The sequence below is a fragment of the Rhodotorula toruloides genome (assembly GCF_000320785.1).
Source record: "Rhodotorula toruloides NP11 unplaced genomic scaffold Scaffold5, whole genome shotgun sequence".
NCBI lineage: Eukaryota > Fungi > Basidiomycota > Microbotryomycetes > Sporidiobolales > Sporidiobolaceae > Rhodotorula > Rhodotorula toruloides.
In genome coordinates, this window is record NW_015622965.1 from 466572 (window position 1) to 487381 (window position 20810).

General features: G+C 61.2%; 11 protein-coding genes across 11 annotated transcripts; 5 read left to right on the forward strand and 6 right to left on the reverse strand.

Annotated features, from left to right (window-relative positions):
- Window positions 1-221: 221 nt before the first annotated feature.
- On the forward strand, window positions 222-1301 carry RHTO_06900 (metallo-beta-lactamase domain containing protein; the record flags this gene model as incomplete). Its single annotated transcript, XM_016420559.1, has 3 exons — window positions 222-449; window positions 508-643; window positions 703-1301. 3 exons carry the CDS (start codon window positions 222-224, stop codon window positions 1299-1301), a joined length of 963 nt encoding a protein of 320 aa, XP_016274960.1.
- A 129-nt stretch (window positions 1302-1430) lies between these two features.
- Window positions 1431-3789, reverse strand: RHTO_06901 (uncharacterized protein; the record flags this gene model as incomplete). The annotated part of the gene is made up of 5 exons (XM_016420560.1): window positions 1431-1609; window positions 1669-1975; window positions 2037-2312; window positions 2378-3596; window positions 3662-3789. The coding sequence occupies 5 exons, from the start codon at window positions 3787-3789 to the stop codon at window positions 1431-1433; spliced, it is 2109 nt and encodes a 702-aa protein (XP_016274961.1).
- A 420-nt stretch (window positions 3790-4209) lies between these two features.
- RHTO_06902 (BolA domain protein) lies at window positions 4210-4746 on the reverse strand (the record flags this gene model as incomplete). Its single annotated transcript, XM_016420561.1, has 2 exons — window positions 4210-4358; window positions 4539-4746. 2 exons carry the CDS (start codon window positions 4744-4746, stop codon window positions 4210-4212), a joined length of 357 nt encoding a protein of 118 aa, XP_016274962.1.
- A 142-nt stretch (window positions 4747-4888) lies between these two features.
- On the forward strand, window positions 4889-6808 carry RHTO_06903 (cytochrome c oxidase assembly protein COX15; the record flags this gene model as incomplete). The annotated part of the gene is made up of 5 exons (XM_016420562.1): window positions 4889-5131; window positions 5291-5643; window positions 5702-6198; window positions 6254-6438; window positions 6491-6808. The coding sequence occupies 5 exons, from the start codon at window positions 4889-4891 to the stop codon at window positions 6806-6808; spliced, it is 1596 nt and encodes a 531-aa protein (XP_016274963.1).
- A 259-nt stretch (window positions 6809-7067) lies between these two features.
- On the forward strand, window positions 7068-9309 carry RHTO_06904 (uncharacterized protein; the record flags this gene model as incomplete). The annotated part of the gene is made up of 3 exons (XM_016420563.1): window positions 7068-7395; window positions 7460-9015; window positions 9076-9309. The coding sequence occupies 3 exons, from the start codon at window positions 7068-7070 to the stop codon at window positions 9307-9309; spliced, it is 2118 nt and encodes a 705-aa protein (XP_016274964.1).
- Window positions 9310-9558: 249 nt separating this feature from the next.
- Window positions 9559-10917, reverse strand: RHTO_06905 (alpha-ketoglutarate dependent taurine dioxygenase; the record flags this gene model as incomplete). The annotated part of the gene is made up of 5 exons (XM_016420564.1): window positions 9559-9665; window positions 9729-9805; window positions 9859-10218; window positions 10278-10730; window positions 10805-10917. 5 exons carry the CDS (start codon window positions 10915-10917, stop codon window positions 9559-9561), a joined length of 1110 nt encoding a protein of 369 aa, XP_016274965.1.
- Window positions 10918-11599: 682 nt separating this feature from the next.
- Window positions 11600-14250, forward strand: RHTO_06906 (major facilitator superfamily protein; the record flags this gene model as incomplete). The annotated part of the gene is made up of 14 exons (XM_016420565.1): window positions 11600-12138; window positions 12197-12305; window positions 12377-12509; window positions 12569-12701; window positions 12759-12903; window positions 12977-13125; window positions 13203-13276; window positions 13331-13490; window positions 13556-13577; window positions 13644-13717; window positions 13794-13840; window positions 13899-13983; window positions 14047-14132; window positions 14192-14250. The coding sequence occupies 14 exons, from the start codon at window positions 11600-11602 to the stop codon at window positions 14248-14250; spliced, it is 1815 nt and encodes a 604-aa protein (XP_016274966.1).
- Window positions 14251-14546: 296 nt separating this feature from the next.
- On the reverse strand, window positions 14547-15718 carry RHTO_06907 (forkhead-associated domain histidine triad-like protein; the record flags this gene model as incomplete). The annotated part of the gene is made up of 7 exons (XM_016420566.1): window positions 14547-14726; window positions 14790-14877; window positions 14981-15054; window positions 15116-15184; window positions 15241-15374; window positions 15451-15503; window positions 15612-15718. 7 exons carry the CDS (start codon window positions 15716-15718, stop codon window positions 14547-14549), a joined length of 705 nt encoding a protein of 234 aa, XP_016274967.1.
- Window positions 15719-16085: 367 nt separating this feature from the next.
- On the reverse strand, window positions 16086-17281 carry RHTO_06908 (uncharacterized protein; the record flags this gene model as incomplete). Its single annotated transcript, XM_016420567.1, has 5 exons — window positions 16086-16188; window positions 16247-16465; window positions 16529-16718; window positions 16834-17026; window positions 17129-17281. 5 exons carry the CDS (start codon window positions 17279-17281, stop codon window positions 16086-16088), a joined length of 858 nt encoding a protein of 285 aa, XP_016274968.1.
- Window positions 17282-17691: 410 nt separating this feature from the next.
- Window positions 17692-19588, forward strand: RHTO_06909 (uncharacterized protein; the record flags this gene model as incomplete). Its single annotated transcript, XM_016420568.1, has 4 exons — window positions 17692-17851; window positions 17910-18296; window positions 18355-19377; window positions 19434-19588. 4 exons carry the CDS (start codon window positions 17692-17694, stop codon window positions 19586-19588), a joined length of 1725 nt encoding a protein of 574 aa, XP_016274969.1.
- A 163-nt stretch (window positions 19589-19751) lies between these two features.
- RHTO_06910 (protein of DUF0538 family) lies at window positions 19752-20397 on the reverse strand (the record flags this gene model as incomplete). Its single annotated transcript, XM_016420569.1, has 5 exons — window positions 19752-19828; window positions 19886-19967; window positions 20026-20063; window positions 20124-20171; window positions 20238-20397. The coding sequence occupies 5 exons, from the start codon at window positions 20395-20397 to the stop codon at window positions 19752-19754; spliced, it is 405 nt and encodes a 134-aa protein (XP_016274970.1).
- Between the last annotated feature and the right edge of the window lie 413 nt (window positions 20398-20810).

Sequence of the window (20810 nt, forward strand, 5' to 3'; positions counted from 1 at the left end):
AGGAAAGTCTTTGCCACCGTTCCTGCGAGTTCCTTGCTTTTGACATTGGTGAGCGGACCGCCGCCGTCCTCCACCCGCGCGATGACATCCTCTTCGCCTCCGCCCTCACACGCCCACACGCTTGCAGACTCGCAAGAGTGCTCACCAGCTTCGTATTGCTCACATAGCACCACTCGCCACCCTTCGCCACCCGCCGACGGCCTCCCACACCCGCTACGACCATGCTCCCCGCCGACACTCCCGTCGTCCCGTTCGAAGCGTGGCACGGCTTTCCGCAGGGCAGCGGCACCTGCCAAGTGACCGCGTTCTCCCCTTCGACGCTTGAGATGCCCGAGAGCTGGACCATCCACCCCGCCCGCTCCGTCTCGCACCGTCACCCTGTCCTCGTCTTCCTCATCAAGCACCAGCCGACGGGCAAGCTCGTCCTCTTCGACCTTGGTCTTACAAAGGTGGTTACTCGCATATGTGCCAACCTACGACCCATGCTGACGCGTCGACCGCCCGCAGGACTGGACAAACTACATCCCGCACGACCAGGTCTCCCAGTACGAGATGTTCGCGGTCGAGGTGCAGGAAGACCTGGCCGACGTGTTGGCGAAGAAGGGCGTCAAGACGGAGGATATCGACGTCGTCATCATTTCTCGTCAGTTGCGCTCATTTGGTACATCTCGACTCTCTCGCTCACCCTCTCCGTCTCGGCAGACCACCACTTCGACCACAGCACCAAACCCGAAATCTTCACCAAAGCCGAGATCATCGTTGGACCCGGCGTGAAAGAGCGCACTGTGGCTCTCCAGGGCCACAAGAACGTCCGCGAGCTCTCGTGGCATCATTCGCCTACGCACCTCGCAACGTTCGAGCATAGCTACGACGTTTTCGGCGACGGCGCGATCGTCGTTGTCCCGACGGAGGGGCACACCGAAGGTCACATCTCTGCTGTCGTGCGCACGGCGACCGAGCCCTCCGTCGGGCAGGGAGAAGGCGAATACGTTGTGCTCGCCGCCGATTGCTGCCACCACGGCATCCTCCTCGCGCCGAAACCGAACGAAGCGCACTACCGTCTCGGCAGGTGGCGCAACCCCGGCGAACCCATCGACGTCCCGCCTCAGCACTCGAACTACGACGACTACCTCAAGGCCGAGCAGACGCTCGAGCGCATCAAGGCTATCAACAGGAAGGACGAGGTGATGGTTGTCTTGGCGCACAACTTTACGCAGTGGGAGAAATGGGGCGGGAAGGAGAAGGCCATTGAGGGAATCGAGCTGAACAACTGGAGGAAGAGGGGTTTGAAGCATTACTGAGGTTGTGCATGTGCTGGAGGAACCGCATCGGATCGCTTAGCTTGTTGTAGTCGTACTCGCGCATCATCGGAACCCGCGTCTCGCATCTCTCCTCGTTCTCGACTGTCGCAAGAGAGGGTATTGCAAGATCTACGCACTGGCCTGCAGCGCCTGCGCCGACTTCGCCAACTCCGCCTTCACGAGCTCCTTGATGTCTATGGCCCGCTGTACGCCGCGTAGGTAAAGCCATCGCTCGCGACCGACCATTTTGGTGTAGCAAAATTCGGAGAAGTGTTGAGCGAGGAAGGTGATGGACTGGTCGGCTTCGTCTGCGCGTGTGACAGTGCGTGAGCGAAAGTTAGAAGCGAGAGGCGAAAGGACGACGCACCGAAACCGATCGAGAGCAGCGGGCTGTTCGCGACTGCCGTACAGACCTCCTCAAACAGCATCGGCCTTCCGTTGAGCCTCATCGCAACGACATCCGCAACGCTTCCAAGCCGACTCATCATCGCGTTCCGCTTGTGGATGTCCTGGGGCGTGATGGGCGCCGAGATGCTGTCTGCTGCGTCGAAGCCGTCGAGTTGGCCGGCGTGGCGCTTCAGCGAGCGCTTTGTCGGCGACGACTCGCCCGTGGAGAGGGCCGAAAAGGAGGCGTGGTAGGCGGACTTCTGGTGCGCCGCCTGTTTCGCTTGGATCTGTTCGGAGCGAGAAGCTGTCAACTCCCGCTCAAGGTCGAGGAGAAGGGACCGAACGCACTCGCTCTCGTCGCGCCCTGTCGCGGTCAGCGACACTCCCGCCCTTCGCTTTGATCGGCTTGCCCTTCAGCAGCGTATCGACGGAGTTGGCGGGCGAGACGATCGGAAGCTTCGCCTGTCCAGGCGTGGGCATCACCGGAGTAGACGCCTTCTTTGGGCTTGGCGTAGTCGTGGACGGGATGGCGGGGACGGCGGGCGTGAGCAGGGGAAGGGCGGCGAGAGGGACTCTGTTGTCGGTTGAGCCGAAGCGGATCGAGTCTGGCTCGTCCTCGTCCATCTAGCGGAGCAGTGCGCTGTGAGCTGAACCTGCTCAATGACGAGAAAAACCACGAGGAGACGCACCTCTTCGGCCTTGACCTGCCTTTCAGCCCACCTTCGCAACCTCCGCTCGACCTCCTTCCTCCTCTGCTCCTTCCCCTGCGTCCACAACGCGACGATACTCATCCCGTCCCTGCCCTTCCCTACACTGCTAGGGCTGGGCGGCGCAGCGCTGTTCCGCCTCTTTCCGCTCGAAGGCGAGACGAGCTCGAGTTTCGGGAGTTGCGGGTTCGTACGGAGCGTGACGGAGATGCCCAGTCCGTAGGTCTGCGAGACGCGAGGGCCTGCCGAGGAGGAGGTCGAGGCGACGCGTGCGCGGGACACGACGAAGCCCATCCCGCCGACTTCGTCTTCGCCGTCACGACCCAAGACGACCGTGTTCCGTCCCCTCGGCGATCCACCGAGCTCGTCGGCCGTATCGCCGCGCGACAGTCCTCCAGCACCCTGCCAAACCCACACGAGGCGCCTCAACTCGTTCTCGCCAAACCTTTTGCCCGAACTCTCGAGCATGCGGGTCAAAGTCGGCAAGTCGATCAAGTTGGCCATCTTGACTTTCGCCTCGTTCGATGCCGAGTCGACGTCTGAGATGCTTGAGGCGATGGTGGAGCCGGCAGTCGACAGGTGGATGATTAGGGCGCGTTCGAGGGCGGAGTGGAGGGAGAGGAGCGAGGCGAGCGGCGCGGGGAGAGGTGTTGCGGTAGATGTGCGTGGCGAGGACGTCTGGAATGCAAAGGGGAGACCGAGAGAGGGTGAAGGGCTGAGAGGGAGCTTGGTCGACGGGCGAGGAGGAGGTGTGACGGGTCTGTCGCTCGAAAGACGAGGCGACTTGGTGGGCGTTGCGAGGGAGAAAGCCGGCGCCTTGGCCTTCTTAGGAAACGCAACATCGAGATCGTCGTCGTCGCTGTCGTAGACGAGCATCCTGCCCTTCCCCTTCCCCTTGTTGGACGGACTCTCCGTCACGTCCCTCATCCGCTCGCGCTGCATCTCAATCTCGATCTCCTTTCGTCTCTTAGCGCGCTTCTCCAACTCGAGGTCTTCGACAGTTTCGATAGGCTCGGAGAGAAGCATGTCGGCTTCGTGTTCGGCCTTTGTGCGCAAGTCGTCGGGCGAACGGGGACGGTAGACGCGTCCGTTTAGCTTGACGAGGAGTTTGGGAGAAGCGGGCGAGGGTGATGTAGCGGAAGACGTTGCTGCAGAAGCTGTGCGTCGGCGGGAGGAAGAGGGAGGCGTGGGAGGCGCTTGTCTGGAGGAGACGAGGATGTGACGGTCAGTTCGTGCTGGCCGAATGGCTTCGCGGAATGAACGAACCTTCGCTCTGCAGCCTTTGAACCCTTCTGCACGTCCTCCACCTTCCTGCGCTTCAGACCTGTCCCTCGAGCATCACCCGTCCCCACAGCATCCTCGGCGGTCGAAGCGGTGCGCGTCGGTGTAGCCATCGTGCGAGTCCCGCAGAATCAAGGAGCCGTGTCTTTAAAGAGTAAGCAAGAAGCCGGACGAGCAACAAGGCGAGCGAGCGAGGTGACGGAAGCAGAGCGAGGGTGACGGTCGTCGAGGAGGCCTTCGCGGTCGCGTCGCAACGTGAGCATCAAGCGAGGAGAGGCTCAGGGGAGTATCACAGGCTTGCAAGGACAGCACAGAATCGTAGCGGAGACTCCCAGCTGGCAGGCGAGACAAGCGGGCGGACAGAGGCGGACTTCGAGCGGGCGGAGGAGAAGTAGCAAGACTCGTGCGCCTGGGACCAGGCTCGGGAGTCCAGTCGTGCACTTGTGTCGCATATGCATCGTTGCGTGAGTGAGGCGAGAATAGTACAACAAGGTGGAGAGGGCGAGAGGCGTGGGAGGGGAGTGGAAGCCGTCCTAGGGCGCCTTGGTCTTGAGTTGCAGGCCGTGCATCCCCTTGATGTCGTCCTTGAGGAGCTCGTTGACGATGCGATGCTGCTTGATCATCGAGAGACCCTTGAACGATTCGTGCTCGACCGAGATGGCGTAGAAGGTGCCGCAACCGCCTGCGAGGAGGAGAAGGGAGGGCGAAGATAACGCAGGAAGGCCAGTGCGGAGTTGTCAGTACTTCTGTACACCCACTGAATATGCACGACTGCGAGCCAGCCCCCAACAGGCCTCCAATCCCAGCACACTGTCGTCAAACCTCGGACGGGGAAGCAGGAGGAGAGCGAGGGGCAACACACCTGAGACGTCCTGCACCTGGACCTTTGCGCCCTCGAGAGACTCTGCCAGCTTCTTCCTGAGTGCCTCCTCGCCGTCTGTTGCGCTGTCACGGAGTGGTGCGGTCGAGCTGATGAAGCGGGGGAACGAGGAGGCGAGAGACGGTCGCAGTGGTTGCGGGCGGGCTGCGAGGGCTGATGGCCGTGTCCTGAGCAGTACACGGGCGAGCATGTCTCCTACGTCTCGCTGTTGGCTGGGTGAAAGGTGTCCAACCAGCGACTTCACGAATCTCTCCCCTCGACGAATCGCTTGAACCGCTACAGTCCTCGTCCGAGCGCCTGTTCTCTGCCTAGACAGACAGCGCAACCTCGCCATGGTATCACATGCTGCGTGGCGGCCACTCGCAGGCGCCGCCGCATCCTCAGCACGACTCGCCGTCCCCAAGTCGACCTCGACTCCGGCGATCGCACACTTCGCTCGCTCGCGAGCAGGCGTGCAGGCGTGGGGGACAGCCGTAGGGGCACGGAGACTGTACTCGGCGGGCGCGGGACAGGCGCGGACAGCGGTTGAGGGAGGATTCCTTGCGGGCGGTCGGGTCTTCGCGGCTCTTCGACAGGTGCGCTGACTTCCTTTGTTGCTGACGGGCTTTGTACGACACGAAGGCGTGCTATGCGGGCGAGCCGAGAACCGTCGCGCCAGGCCGTGTTGACGGAGCGATCTCGAGAACCGGCCAAGTCCACCCAGGATCTCGCCTGACTCTCCGCTGCGCCTACAGCCTCGAAACGCATCCTTCGCCGCCTCGTCACTCACAGCACTGCGACAAAACGTCGCTCGGTCCGCCCGCTCCCTTGCAACCGCTGCCATCGACTCCTCCTCGTCCGGCTCCTCCTCTTCCACCTACCCTGATCCTCCCGAAGTTCCCCTCACTTCGCCCCTCGTCTCCCGGTACCTGTTCGTTATCGGCGGCCTCGTCTTTGCCATCGTCGTGGTCGGCGGCATGACCCGCTTGACCGAGAGTGGGCTGTCCATCACCGAATGGAACGTTATCAAGGGCGTCAAGCTGCCCATGTCGCAGGCCGAGTGGGAGGAGGAATTTAAGAAATACAAGCTCACCCCCGAATGGAAGATGTGCGTCCAGTTCCCTTCCAAGGCGACTCTCTCAGCTGACCTTCGCAACGCCAAACAGCAACAACCAGCACATCACGCTTCAGGACTTCAAGACGATATACATGTGGGAATGGTCGCACCGCATTCTCGGCCGCATCATCGGCGTCGCCTTCCTCGCCCCGATCCCTTACTTCGTCTACGCCCGCAAACTCGGCGGGGGCGCGCTCTTCGCCCTCTTCGGTATCGCCTCGCTCATCGGCGCACAGGGCGCGATGGGTTGGTACATGGTCAAGAGCGGACTGGACGAGCAGAGCGTACAGGACCTCGGTGGTGTCCCTCGCGTCAGCCAGTACCGTCTCGCGGCTCACCTCGGCTTGGCGTTCCTCGTCTACTCGGCGTGCGTACGATTCGGCATCGGTGCTGCGAGGGACTGGAAGCTGGCGAAGAAGATGCAGGGACTCGGTGGGTGGAAGACAGTTGAGGAGACGATTCGCGGGTTGGAGGGCAAGGTTGCGGGCCGGACTCGCGTTCTCGTCACGGCGTTGACCGCGCTCGTCTTCACGACGGCTCTCTCGGGTGCGCATACTTCTCGTGCTCCGTTCAACGTATGTTCTGATGGTTCATCCCGCAGGCGCCTTCGTCGCCGGGCTCGATGCTGGCCTGATCTACAACGAGTGGCCGCTCATGGGCGGCAAGCTCCACCCGCCTTCATACGAGCTCAACAAGGATTTCTACTGCCGCAAGGCTGACAAGTCGGACCGGTGGCGCAACCTCTTCGAGAACCCGACAACGGTCCAGTTCGACCACCGCATGCTCGTGCGTCCTATTGGCTCCAGCTCACAGACCTGTCGCTGACTCGTTTCCACAGGCCTACACCACCTTCTTCTCGGTGGTCTCGCTGTTCCTCTACGCCCGCCGCCCTCACATCCGCTCGCAACTTCCACCTCTGACCTACCGCCTTATCAAGGGCTCGCTACACATGTCGGTACTGCAGCTCACGCTCGGCATTACGACGCTCCTCTACCTGGTTCCGACACACCTCGCCGCGACGCACCAGGCAGGCTCGCTCGTCCTCCTCAGCCTTGTCCTCGCCGCTGGCGCGACTTTGAGAAGGCCGAGCAAGGTCGCGAAGGAGGCGCTCAGGATCGCACAGCTGAGGCAGAAGGCGGCGCAGATCAAGGTATAGAGGGCGCTTCCGTGGTTTCCCTAGTCGTTCCCCCCCAGTTGTACCGCAGGATAGATGTTTCCCTTCCGCCGCTCACCCTCAGCAAACCAGCATTCTCGTTCCACGGACTTTCCGGCGCTCCTGTCTGGAAAGGAGGCTCACGAGCGCCTTGACCTCGCGTCTCTTCCAGACGAGCTGTCTTCGTCCCCGCTCGCCTCTTTCCTTCTTTCCTCCCCTCGTTTGGGCTCACCTCGCTCTGCAGGCCTGCAAGCGCGCTCACATGGCTTCAGAGCACTCTCCGTCTGCTGTGGAGCCCGACTCTCCGAGCTCCACCGCGCCCGGCGCCCTCTCCGCCTCGACCACCCCCTCCCGCTCGTCGAACACCGCATCCTCGACCACGAGTAGCCCCTTCTCGCTTCTAAACCGCTCTAGTGATATCGAGCTCGCCACAAGCAGCGGATCCGAGGCGGGCAGTACAGTCGCTGGGGAGAGGAGGTCGAGCGGAGGGAGTGAGGAGGGCGAGTTCGAGTACGTTCCGAAGGGTGGTGCGGGGAGCGCTTGGAAGGATGTGTCGAAGGGCGAAGCGTCGGCTGAGACGGGCCAGTCCGGTGGGTCGTCTCCTTTCCCGCTTACCAAGACGCAGACTGACCTTTTCCTCCTTGCATCCCTCAGGCGTCCCTTCCGTCTCTCCTGCTTCGCCTCCGCCTTCTCCTGTCGCCGTAAAGACGTCTACTACCTCGACGAGTCGTGCAAGCTCGCCTGTCTACTCAAAGTGGGCGCCTCCCGGCTACGTTCCCTCGACGCCCAGTCCCGCTTCCCTCGCCAAACCTACCGTCACGCCCGCTTCGACCTCGTCTCTGCCTTCGAAGTCCACCGTTCCGAAGCCGGAAATCAAGGCGAAGCAGGCGACGCTCGCCAAGATGAGGGCGCTCCTTCCGCCGGAAACTCCTGCAGCCGCCTCCTCGATTCCCTCGACGCAGCCAGCCGCTCCGTCGCACAATTATCCTCCTTCGCCTCCCTCACCACGCACGAGCCCGAAGCTCACCCCGACTCCACTCTTCGAACGCGCTGTCGAGTCGACCATTCAGAGCAACCTTCGCGCCGACAATCACGAAGCGACTCGTCTCCGCAGGCAGCATGAGCAGGAGCTTGCGTCGGCGAACGAAAAGCTCAAGGAGCTCGAGCAGAAGCTGAATGACCGGGAGAAGCTGCTTCAGGAGGTGCGAGATGAGGCGGGTGCGCGGGAGAAGAAGCAGGACGAAATCGTCGAGTCGGCTCGTCGTCAAGTCGATGTGCTCGAGTCCTCTGTCTCGCGGCTCGAGGCGCAGGTCGAGCAGTACAAGGCGGACGTCGCGGCGAAGCAGGGCGAGGTCGACGCTCTTGAGGTCAAGCTCAAGGATGCGGTTCGCGCGCTCATCTACTCGGACGACCACCTCGACGAGCGCCAGAAGGAGGCCGCCGAAACGGAGGAGCGCTTGAACGAGACGATCTCCCTTCTCGAACTCGCTCGAGGGCGTATCACCGAGTTGGAGACCCTCGTCGAGCTGCGGGACATGGACATCGAGGACACGCACAAGCAGACCGACATTGTCGACGCGAAGCTCCAGTCTGCGCAGGAGAAGCTCGAGACGGCCACCGAGCGTTGCCAGAAGGCCGAGAAACTCGCGATCAAGCGACAAAAGGAGCTCGACAAGCTTCTCCAGGAGACGGCACGGCTCGAAACCGAGCTGGCCGTCGCGCAGAACAGCCCGAGGACGGAGGCGCTCCTTTCGCCAGTCGAGCACGACGAGGCGGCCCGACGCATCGCTGACCTCGAAGCCCGCCTCGACACGGAGGTCGCGGAGAAGAAGAAGCTTTTCGCCGAGGTCGAGACGGTTCGCTTCCGGCGTCAACAGCTCAGCGAAGAGCACGAAGTGCTCAAGGCGACGTCGGCGAAGCGGATCGCAGAGCTCGAAGCGGAGAAGAAGATGGTCGAGCGTCGCGCGACCCAGTTTGCTGCTCAAGCGGTTAAGGCAAAGGAGGAGCTCAGGAAATGTGCAGCGCGGAGCGGTCAAATCAGGACGGCTTCCGATCCTCGCTTCGTCTACAGCGCCGAGCAGCTACTCATTCTCGCCGAATCTCCCGCTGTCCCGACCCTCGCTCCCGGCTCTCTCCCTCCCGAAATCGACGCCAACAAGCCCAAGGCGCTGTACGACGACCCGCAGGCACCTGTGACGACGTACATGCAGGTGCGTCCGACCTTCTTCCTCAATTTCTCGCTTCGCGAGCTAACGTTCCTCCATCTGCAGATGCGCGTGCGCTACATCTCTCTCCGCAACCGCTTCGCCGACCTCGATGCGACACTGCAAAGGCTCAAGCGGGAGAAGGCTTCGCTCGAGGAGGACAACGCTGCGCTCAAGCACGAGGCTGACGTCCTGCGCGGCGAGCGCGACTATGCGTACGATCTCGTGCGCGAAGCCGCCCAGCTACTCGACGCCCACATCGACGATAGCGGGTCGTCAACGCCGAACGAGGACCGGTGAAGGTTGAGTTGCGCGGCGTTCCCGACTGCTGTCAACGTTCGCTAACAGTGACGCCGCGTAGTTGAACGAGAGTGCTGAGCGAGTAGCAGCTGTCGGGAATGGACGTGCCGAGTAGGGAGAACGCTTGAGAATGGAGACCCACTTCGCAGCGAGACGTAGTGCTCTTCCCGCATCTTGCAGCGTTTAGGATACTGCTTAGTTACTGCACGTAAGAAGAGGACTACAGAGACTGGGCGATGGCTGGCACGCTTAGATGAAGGGCCTCTCGGCTTGAGGCGTGAGACGGGCGCCGTGGCGACGTCCTCCGTTCATGCCCTTGTGCCAGTCGATGAGCGCTGAGTGAGCCGTGATGCGGTCTGTGGGACACATACGAGGATGTCAGTCTTGAGTCGACATCATGAGTGCTGGAAGAGACGTGCTGTCCCAGAGGGTCACCGTGCCAAGCTCTCCCCAGCGGACGCGAGCCTGGAAGTCGTGGCCTTTCTCGATGTGGTCGCTGCAAAAGTCCCAGTCAGCTTCACTTGAGTGCAACGAGGCTGGAAGATTTACTAGAGGATGCGAAGCAAGCCGTCGCTCTCCTCCTGCTTCAGGCCGACGATCCGGCGGGAGAAGCCTGGGTTGACATAGAGCGCCTTGGCGCCAGTAACGGGATGGCGGCGAACGAGCGGGTGGACGTTCTTGACCGGCTGACGCTTGATGGTGTTTTCGCCGTGAAGAGCGGCTGCGCGGCTGGCCTGCTCGTAGCCAGAGTGTTCAACCTGAAGCGTCTCGAGGTAGGCGCGGAACGAGGGCGACAAGCGGTTGTACGCCTCGACCTGGTCGAAGAAGAGCGTGTCGCCGCCGGAAGCGGGCGTGTCGAACAAGAAGAGCGCGGTCAGGCCGGGCGGCTGCAGCTCGTACGAGACGTCCCTGGGCGAGGGGAGGTGTCAGTCTCGCGCAAAAACGTCTTATAAGTACGCTGAGCTCACGAATGAGTCGTAGTGGTGGTGAGGCGACCTTCGTAGAAGCGCTCGTCGGTCGTGCCCGTGTCCTCGCGCCAAACGAGGTGGAGCTCGGGGTAACCCTTCGGTTGACCAGAGACCGGGTGGATGTGCGGCCTGCCAAAGTACGATGTCCAGTCCTTGACCCACCAATCGTAGTCGGCGTCGATGAAGTTCTCCTGTCCGCGGAAGGCGACGACGCCGCGTTGAGCGACAAAGAGGGCGAGTTGATCCCTCTCGCGGTCAGTGAGCTTGGTCAGGTCGATGTCGCCGGAGATCTCGCTGCCGAACTCGGGCGTGATATCCTTGACGATGGCAGTCTTGAGGAATGAGCGAGGCTCTGGGTCCGACAGCGCCCGCTTGCCCGGGTCGACATGCTCGAAGGGCTCCAGCGGCGGCAGCTTGAGACTGGTCGTCCATTCGGGCAGGAAGCGAGCGTACCTACGGATGGATACGTGAGGTTCGGTCAATGATGGGTCCGAGTTTGCAATGGTGGGCGGAGGAAGGGGACGAACTTGTACGGGGTTCCGCCAGCCTTCGACGTGCTCTTCGGCACTTCGAGACTGTCGTACTCGCCGTTGAGGCGGAGGGAGGCAACAGCAGGCTCGATTTGAGTGACGGAAGGCATGAGGAGAAGGTGTGGAAGGGTGAGGAAATGGAGAGAGCGGGAGGCGGGTGAGACGAGCGGGGCTCAGCACGATACATGGAGCATCAGTAAGCCAAATCAGCACGAAGACCGGTGAAATGGCGTGCGACGACCCAATACGAGCGAGTGCGCGATGGAGCGGGAGAAGCACCGCTTCGGTCGGCTTGCGAGCACAACTGCGGCTCGCAACAGAGTGTGCGCAAGGATTGCATCAGCCGAGCAGAGCATCCAGCTGGAGCGAGGTTGTTGGCGAAGGGAGAGCGAAACTGATGAGGATCTTGCACGCTTCCACAACGGTGCACAACCTCCTGCTGGGCTGCTGCTATGCTACACTGCTGCTGATGGACCACTGTGAACAGGCGGACTGGTCGGCGCGTCGCCCGCGGACGACCCTCACGGCGTGCTTTCGTGCACGAATGGCGCGAGGACAGCGGGGCAACGCCGTCGCGAGCTAGCGTTAAGGGGCTCGCTAGTGCACGATACGCTTTGCGTGAGGCAATCCGATCACCCTTTGCGCCATCTTCAGCCGGGAGACGCCGTACGGCCGCTCTCTGACGAGCTTCCGGTTCGCTCGACTTGCGTGAAGGTCCGCTCCTTGCTGTATCTCATTCTTCCTTCGTCCTTGCGCTCGAAATCACTCCTTCGCGCATCCCGCTCCCTCAGTATGGCTCCCTCTCTGGCCAACGTAGAGATTCTCCCGGCCCAACCTCAACTTCATGTTTCGCCTGCTCGTTCTCCCTCCGCCAACTCCCTCGACGACTTGAAGGACGACAAGGTCGACGCATACGGCAAGAGCGAGACAACATACGACAAGAGCGAAACAACCTCTCTCTCGTCCCGCGCTCCTCTCGCCCCTCGCGCCGATATCGCCTCTCACAGCGCAGGCGCCGCGATCCTGCGTCTCCTCGGCGTGCGGAAGCGTTCAGCTTTCGACGACCCTGACGCTGTTGCGACCCAGGAAAGCGTCTACGACGGCCCGCTGGCGGCGGCGTACGCTCCGAGCGACGAGTGGGAGAATAAAGCCGCCTTCGACCCGTCGTTCCGCTGGACCAACCGCGAGGAGAAGGCGCTCAAGCGGAAGCTTGACATCAAGATTTTCCTATGGGTCGCCATCATGTTCCTGGCGCTCGACATCGACCGTGCAAATTTGGCCAACGCCACGGCCGACAACCTGCTCAAGGACCTCGGCTTGACCCACGGCGAGTACGTCCTCGCGCTACTCCTCTGAACGCACATGGAGGTTCTGACCTATCGCTTACAGCTACAACCTCGGCAACACCCTCTCGAAGCTCGGTTTCCTCATTGCCGAGCTGCCCTCGCAGATGATCGGCAAGAAGATTGGCGTCGACATCTGGCTTCCGACTCAAATCGTAAGCTCACCGCGCCTCTAGATCTGGGCGGTGCTACGGTGCCACGAAACTGACGATCGGATCCGCTGCAGGTCGTCTTCTCGATCCTGTCCTTTGCACAGTTCTGGATGAACGGACGCACCTCATTCCTCGCGCTGCGGTTCCTCATCGCAGCAGGACAAGGAGGGTTCGTCCCCGATGTCATCCTCTACCTCAGCTACTTCTGTGCGTCCGCCCTAGCTCCTCATCCCGCTCTCTCACTGACGCTATCCGGGCCCCTACAGACACCAAGAGCGAACTCGTCACCCGCTTGTCCTGGTGGTATACTATCAATTTCAGCAGCAATACATTGACCGCCTTCCTCGCGGTCGGGCTGCTCAAGATGCGCGGAGTCGGCGGATACGCAGGGTGGCGCTGGTGAGCCTCACTCTCTGAAGGCTCGTTCATCCCTCGACTAAATCGACATGCACACAGGATGTTCCTCATCGAGGGCCTCCTGACGCTGCTCGTCGGAATCGCCTCTTTCTTCCTCCTCACGCCCGGTCCGTCGCAGACGAAGGCGAAGTGGCGTCCGAACGGCTACTTCACCGACCGCGAAGTCAAGATCATCGTCAACAAGGTGCGTCAAAGTCCTCACGCGAAGCTGTGTAGTCTGCGCGCTTTGAACGGAGCTAACCTTCGATTCTTCGCAGGTCTTGCGAGACGACCCGACGAAGGCCAGCATGCACAACCGGCAAGCACTCACACCGAAGCTTCTCTGGAAGTCAGCTTGCGACTATGATCTTTGGCCGCTTTACTTGCTCGGCCTCACGTTTGGTATCCCAGGCAACCCGATCAGCTAGTACGTCCCGCTGTCTTCGCTGAGACGCTCGTTACACCTTGCGACTGTGCTCACTCTGACCTGATCATCCGCAATAGCTACTTCCAGATCTCGATGAAGTCGCTCGGATTCTCGACGGTCATGGCGAACGTCCTCGCCGTGCCAAACACCAGTTCGTCGACCCTTCCTTCTCTCCCGCTTACCCGCTGACATTTATGTTTGGCAGTCATCTCGATCGTTACGCTTCTCCTTCTCGCCATCGCGTCAGAGCTCACGAACAATCGCTGGGCCATCTGCGCGATCCAGAACGTCTGGTTCGTTGCCTGCCTCATCCCTTTGCGCGTGCTGCCCGACCCGATCAGCCCTTGGACGTACTTTGCGCTCGCGTACGTTCGCACCGCACCCTCCGAGCCGTAATGCTTCGAAGTCGCTGACCTCGCTCGCTCTGCAGAACGGTTCTTCTCGGCTCGCCCGTACGTCCGACCTCTCCAGCCTGTCACGCCAACTGCTCAGAAGCTGACGCTTTCCGCATCGCGCAGTACGCGCACTCGGTTCAAGTGACCTGGTGCTCGAGGCTGGCCGGCAGTGTTCGCACTCGCACCTTCTCCGCGTCGTGAGTCTCGCTTTCCCCACTCTTGCGTCGCCGCTCTTGTTCTTCGTCGTAGTTGATTACAGTTCCGACCCCGCAGGCTGTACAACATGGCAGTGCAGACCTCGGCAATCATTGGCGCGAACAGTAAGTGTCCTGCCTTCGACGCTCGAGCGACAAGGCTCACTCCCTGCGCCTTCCCCAGTCTACCAAGCGGATGACGCTCCTCGCTACAAGCGCGGGAATACCATTCTGCTCGCCATCGCTGCCTGGAACTTGGTCGTTATGTAGTGAGTCGCTCCCTTCCTCGCCCTTGCACGTCTCGCTTGACTCATGCCCTGCTTTCTCCGCAGTCCCGGCATCTTCCTCTACTACCGCGCCCGCAACGCACACAAGGAGCGGAAGTGGAACGCCATGTCGGTCGAGGAGCAGAAGCAGTGTGAGTTTCGCTTCGTTCGCGCCTGCAATCTCCCTCGAGACTGACCGCGTCCGATGCAGATCTCGAGACGACGACCGACGAAGGTTGCAAGCGCCTAGACTTCCGCTTTGTCTACTAGAGAACGGGAAGGGGGAGTGGGACGGACGGCTTCGAGTTGCGTTGCGGAAGGAGGATAGGTTTCGGGATTGTCGTTATGTGCTATCCGTCTGCATTTGGTTTTGTGCTGCTTGAGCATACGTCGTGGATTAGACGCTCTACCTGATCACGCGGGAGTTCCGACTAGCAAAGCGAGGTAAGCGAAAAGCGAGTGAGCGAGACGGACGCCTCTCGCCTCTCGTGCGTCTCAGCATCAGACTGCGCAGAGAGCTTCACAACAATGCATGTACAGCGCATCAGGCAGCCATCCTACCGAATTCATCCTTCCTTCGACGCTGCCCCAGGTTGACCCGGCGCCTGTTTCCGCCTGCGACCCTCCTTCTCCCACTCGCGCTGCAAGTGCCTCTGCAGGTCCGGTATAGTCCTGAAGGTCTCGTAGGGCGGGTAGGTAGAGATGAGCGGTTCTTTGAGAAGGGCTTCGTATGATGCGCGCGAGTCCTGCGGAAGAAGACAAGGTCAGCAAGACGCGGGCGAGCGGCGTCGACGAGCGCAAATACGCACGAGCACGTAACCCCCTCCCTCTACCTCGCGGATGACGTCGGAAAGATGGAGGAAGTAGCCGAGTGTCGGGTGGAAGGAGTTCCAGTGTCTGCCGCGAGAAAGCAGGAGGTGAGCAGAGTTGCTCGGCCAACTCGGCCGCGAGCACACCACAGCGTTTTTAGATACACCGTGCGTCGACCGAAGGGACGCACTTCTTGTTCTTGAGTTTAGGCGAGAGCATGTCGCTCGAGATAACGTGCAGGTGCACATGTCGCATCGACTCGACCTGCGATGACCAACCATCAGTCTCGTCCAAAGTGGATACGCAAGATCTTCTGCCAACGCACCGCATGGAAGCCTATCCGCAGATCCCAGCTCCAGCCTTCCTCCTTCTCCATCTCGTCGCGGATCATATCCTGCTCGGCTCGCGAATTAGCGCCGATTCCGAGAGGGAAGAGTCTCCTCGACGCACCTTCACCTCGTCGGCTTGTCTCTCGAGCACTTTCAGCACTTCAAGCGCGTGGGGGGACTTGAGCAGGGAAGCGAGGTTGACGAGGTGCGAGGCGGGGACGGTGTCGCCTGATTCGAGCGGGAAAGGAACGCGAGCTGTGGAGCAGTGAAATCAGTTAGACGAGGAGTTTGCAAGCATAAGAATAGTCGGGACGCGAGGAAAAGGGCGTACGCATGATCAGGAGGTGATACTTGGCCTTCTCGTAGCCGTCGAAGATCGTCAGCCTGCGTGCGTCAAATCAATTTAGACGTTCTACATCGTGCTCACGTCCGAACAGAGGTCCAGCCGAATGAACGCCGAATGAACTTCAGCCGAATGAACGCGCAACTTACGTCTTCTCGTCGCTCGTGACCCACACACCGGGCGGCAACTCCTTCTCCGGCCTCTTCAGTTTGGCGTAATCCTCCAGCACTCTGTCCCATCCTGCCCGAGAGCCCATTGCGCCGGTCGAAGGAAGCGGGAAGGGGATGAAGCGGGCGCGCAGTGAGGTCGAGTCCCAGACGCGGTGAGAGGCTGTAGGGGCGTGGGAGCGGTGCGGGCGCAATGTAGAGGTAGAAGAGTGGCTTCTCGCGTGATTGACGGGTAGCAAACGAGTCACGGAGCGGTGTGAGCGAGCGAGCATGAGGCGAAGCGGCCAGAGGGGCGGTGCTGGACTCTCGAGAACGGTGATGAAGCGATAAACGAGTGTCTTTGCACGCTCTGAAGGGTCGTCTAGGTGGAGAAAGTGTATATACGAAGGAGGGAGAGGCGCCGGCTCAGCTGGCGGCGTGCAACACGATATGAACAGGGAATCGGGAGTCTATCGTCTAGATGAGGAGAGAGAGGGCGAGGCAGCTGGCTAGCGCGACGCCAGCAATGCGTGCGAGGTCGTGGCGAGATAGGGAGAGTGCAGGTACGGCGCTCGACGTGCTGTTCAAGCCAGAGGGTCAGTCTCGGAACGACCTGCTGAAAAAGCGGGAAGACTGACGATTTCACGCTTCCGTTCGAGGTGACCTTGACGGTCAGCACAGCGACGACGCCATCCGTCCCGATACCGTGATTGATCTGGCTCGTCGTAACGTCGGCGTAGTAACCCGGACCGGAAGCGTTTGCGACCGTCGTCGTGAACGTGCGATTCGTGAGGGGAGATTTGGTGCCGCCTGATGCGATAGCGCGCTGGACAACTTGATCCCGACCGAGGTCGTACCTAGCGGAAGAAGCGGACATCAGCCATGCACGAAGGAACGGCAGACGAGGGATCTCAACTGACCCATTCGGAGGAATCCCGTGCTGCAACGTCAAGTTCTGCTCCTGACTCGCCGCGAGGAACCATGCGCCCGAATCCGCTTCGGAGCCGTTCTGCCGCCACACTCGGAAGTGGAAGCCGCCTTTGACCGTTTCGAGGCAGGTGCCGAAGGAGGGGTCGCCGAAGTTCTCGCGCAGCAGGGTGGTCTGGTTGACTGCGATGGCGGCAAGTCGAGTGAAGCAGCGGGAAAGGGGGCGAAAGACAGCGCAGGGGAAGAAGGCTGTCAGCTCTCCCGACGAAGACTCTGGAGGGAGGAAGCGTGAGCGCACTCATCCCCTTTCCGTCTCCCAGGTTCGCCGCCTGCCGCAAGCCACCCGTCTGACCCAAGCATTCGCCGCTAAAGTTGATCGACTCGCAAAAGTCGAAGAAGCCGTCGTCCGTCATGAGGAGGCCATCCGACTCGCTCGAGACGACGAGGTTGATCGGCTCGCCCAAACCGGGAGGGTACGTATCCCGTGCGAGCTGTGTGATTGAGCTGATTAGCGAGGCCGCAAGTCGACGGGAATGCCTTCATCGCCACCCTCGCTCGGCGAAAGGGTGCTCCGGCAGGAATCGCCAACGCACCGTGAGCCACTGCCCGCCATTTGATGTCGGGTTGTAGTAACCTCCTTCCGACACTGGACTCCGCTCGACCAGGTTCAAGGGTGAGGCTGCCGCGAGAGAGATGATGCTGGCGAGCGAGAGGAGGGCGGTGCGTGGTGTGCGGGAGCGCGGCATCGGATCTGACGGTTGGCTGGTGGGTCCGGTGTGTATGTACAGGAGCTGTCAAGCAAGCGTCTAGCGTAGCAAGAAGAGTAAGAGTGAAGAGCAAGAGCTGAAGCCGAACGAGTCGGGGGCCGAAGGTGCTCGCTCGCCGAGGTTGTCGCTGAGCGATGTTGGCGTGGACTGTGAGTACTTATCATACTATCTGACACGCCAGAACCTGAAAGGAGCGAAGTTGCGACGTCGACACCCTCGCGGACCTCGACGACGAAGGTCCTCCTCGACACTCTCGCTCGCGGCTCCCCGGAAACGCTTGTTCAGACGCTCAGCTTGCTAGACGACTCGATACACCCGTCCTTAGCCACCCAGACTGCTCCCAGACTTCGCCCTTCCGTCCCCGTTTGCGTCGACACACGACCCCCTCGATGTCGACATCCACGGGCGCAGACAGGCGTGGACACGTCCGGGGAGATTCTATCGCACAGAAGCGGACTGGCGCAGGAGCGAGGGCGCCCAGCAGCCCGAAGAGAGGCGCGGGAGGATTCGATGGCGTCGCGGTTCGAGGTGGGGAGGGTCGAAGCGGAGGTGAGAACAGCTTACAGCGCTTCGTACGATTCGCCAGGCTGATATGTCGTCCTTACAGGCCCGACGGCGGGCTTCACGATCCGCCCCAGGCTCGCAGTCCGCCTCATTGCCGGCTCTCTCATCCTCTTCGCCGTCCTGCACTTCGGCCCGTCCCTCATGTCGCCCTCCGCCCAGTCCATCGCAGCGCAGGCAAAGCACCGCAAACAGGCCATGGCCGGCTCGGGCGAGTCGTGGATCTTGCCGCGAAAATGGCGCGACATTCAGGCGGGCGAGGGAGACGTGACGCTGAATGGCGAGACTTTGCCCGTCTGCAAGCGCGTCATGCTCTTCAAGTTCGGCAACTCGCACGGGTTCAGTAGCGAGATGCTGCATTACCTGCGGGCGGGTGTCATCGCGCAGAAGCTGGGCTACACCCTGCTGGGCGATGATTCTGGTTGGAATTACGGTGCACTCCGCTTCTTCTGCGTGTTCTCATTCCTACGAGCTGACAACACTTTGCGTAGGCTCGATCACCGACTACTTCCTCCCTCGCGCGATCTACTGTCGACCACCTGTTGACTGGTTCTCGCCCGACGTCGCGACAAAAGTCGGCACTCGTCGCTGGCAAGGCAAAGACCGAGTCTGGCTGAGTCGCGAGCAGGAAGTCGAGTCGGACGAGTGGGTACGGGACGAGATGCTCGACCCGAACGCAGTCGAGGAACTCCGCACCCGTTCGCTCGGGCACATCCTTCCGGAGGGCGAGACTCTCCCTCCCGCGCTTGAGGACTCGTTCTCCGACTTCTCCACCGCCCTGCGCGAGGTCTGGCGGCCGAACGACCACCTCGCGACGTTGATTAGGCGGCAGCGGATGGAGCTGGGTTTAGGAGGCGGCGGCCTGCGGCACCGCAAGCACTCGCCAACCTGGGGCGGGCGCAAACTCGGCTCAAATGCCGCCGCGGTCGAATCGCAGTCTGCGGAGGAAGAGGAGGAAGAAGAGTGGGAGTACAGCGTGTCGCGCCGATCTGACCGCGGGCCGGTCGTCGGCGTTCACCTGGCAGGAGACAGGCCGCGGGTAGACCTGTCGATCTACGGCATCCAGAGACAGCGGGCGGGCAACCTCAGCGCGGTCTTCGAGGGCGTCTCGGATGCTGTGCGCCGCCTCACGCACTCGTCGATGGCTTCGCCCAGCTACTCCCGCTCGAGGCCGACCATCTTCCCTCCGACTGCGACACCTACCCTCGTCGCACTCACCAGCAACGCCACCCTCTTCTCCCTCTTCACCTCCGACTCGTCCGCCGTCTCGTACAACGTCCTTCGCACCTCTCCTCCACCCTACGACGAGCTCAAGCGGTACAACGACATCCTCCGACTCGAGTTGACGCCCGACCTCGCCGCGCCGAAGGGCAGCGCCAACAAGCTCTTGAGAGAATGGGATCAGGCGGTCTGGAACCGTGATGTCCCCAAGCCGCTCAAGGTGCTGTTGACGCAGTACTTCCTGCGCGACTTGACCGTCTTGAGCCAGCACGCCGACGCGTTCGTCGTCTCCGGTGCGTTCGAGCCTTTCTCTCACATGGGACTGCCAGCTAACAGTCGCTTCTCACAGGCGCCTCTCCAACCGGCCGCCTCGCGATCCTCCTCTCAGGCGAAGACGGCGCGATCGGGCCTCGCGACTTCCATGGCGGCTCGTTCGGCGGGCGTGTGAGGAGTATCGACGGTTTCTGGGTACCGACAGGGAAGGCCAAAGCGTTGTATGGCTGATTGCGAGGGTCAGCGTCGCAATTGGCGTGCATCCTGCATTGCTCTCCCGGCATCTGATGCGTGCGAAAGCCATGCGAGTTGCGTTGCGAGGAGAACTTGCGAGATCAGGGAGATTTGCTAAACGCTACAACACCAAAAACAGCCCGTACCAACCAACCTCCGCTCACCACGCCTGCTGAGGGTTACGCTTGTACTCGTCGTACAGCACTCGATTGAAGAAGGAGACCTCCGTCTCGTTCTCTGCGGAAGACGAGCGAGGTGAGCTTCCGTGCGAGCAAAAGCACGGGGAGGGCGCACCGATACCGACGTCCGCCAGGATCTTGCTGTCGTCCTCCAAAATGTCGTCGTCCGTCTCGTGGTTGATGATGAGGTCCATGGTCTGCGGAAGAAGCTTGTAAGCGAGGGAGAAGAAGCGACGGAATGGCTTGAAAGCTCACCTTGTGCCCGTGCGCCTTCGTATACAGCTTGAGGGTGTCTGCCAAGTACTAGCAGTCAGTAACCAGGTTCGTAAGACGCAAGACCAAGCAAAGCGCACCCAGTTCGACGGTTCGGTACGGCTTGAACCCAGGAGACGTCTTGACTTCTGCGTTGCGCGGACAGGAATCCCGGTTAGCGCACGCTCTGCCGTCAAAGATATACTGGCACTCACGCTCACGACACAAATCCTTCAGCTGGCCCACAGTCATCGTCGTCGCGTCAATGTGCGGGAGGAGGAGGTTCTTGGTCGTCCGGTATGTGAACGACTTGATGATTCGCACGGTGAGGAACACGTCGGTCAGAGGTCGCAGCTCGTTCGTCAGGGCGTCCATCTGAGCCGGTTCGAGAAGAGGAAAAGCGGACGAGGGGAGGGAAAGTCCGAGAGGTCGAGGGAAAGGAGCGGGCGGATGGGTCGGCACAGCGGCGACGAGGACGGGGGGATTGACGTCGCTGACAGAACTTGAGCCTATCAGGAAGAGCAACGGCGCGCGGGAGGATTAGATGTTGAGGGAGACCTTCGCTTGCAGCTTGGTCTCGGGCAGTTCGCTCTCGTTCAGGCTCACCTCGCTCTGAGACGCCAGAACGGTGCCGACTGCTCTTCTTGGCTCATTTGCAGCCCATACAGCGCGGCCGATCACGCCCAGCAGCCATCCTCTCGACACCCTCGCCTCATCAGCTACCCGACTTCGAGCGGGGTCAAGCAAGGCCTAAACGGGTTCAGATGAGCTGGAACGGCTCTATGAGA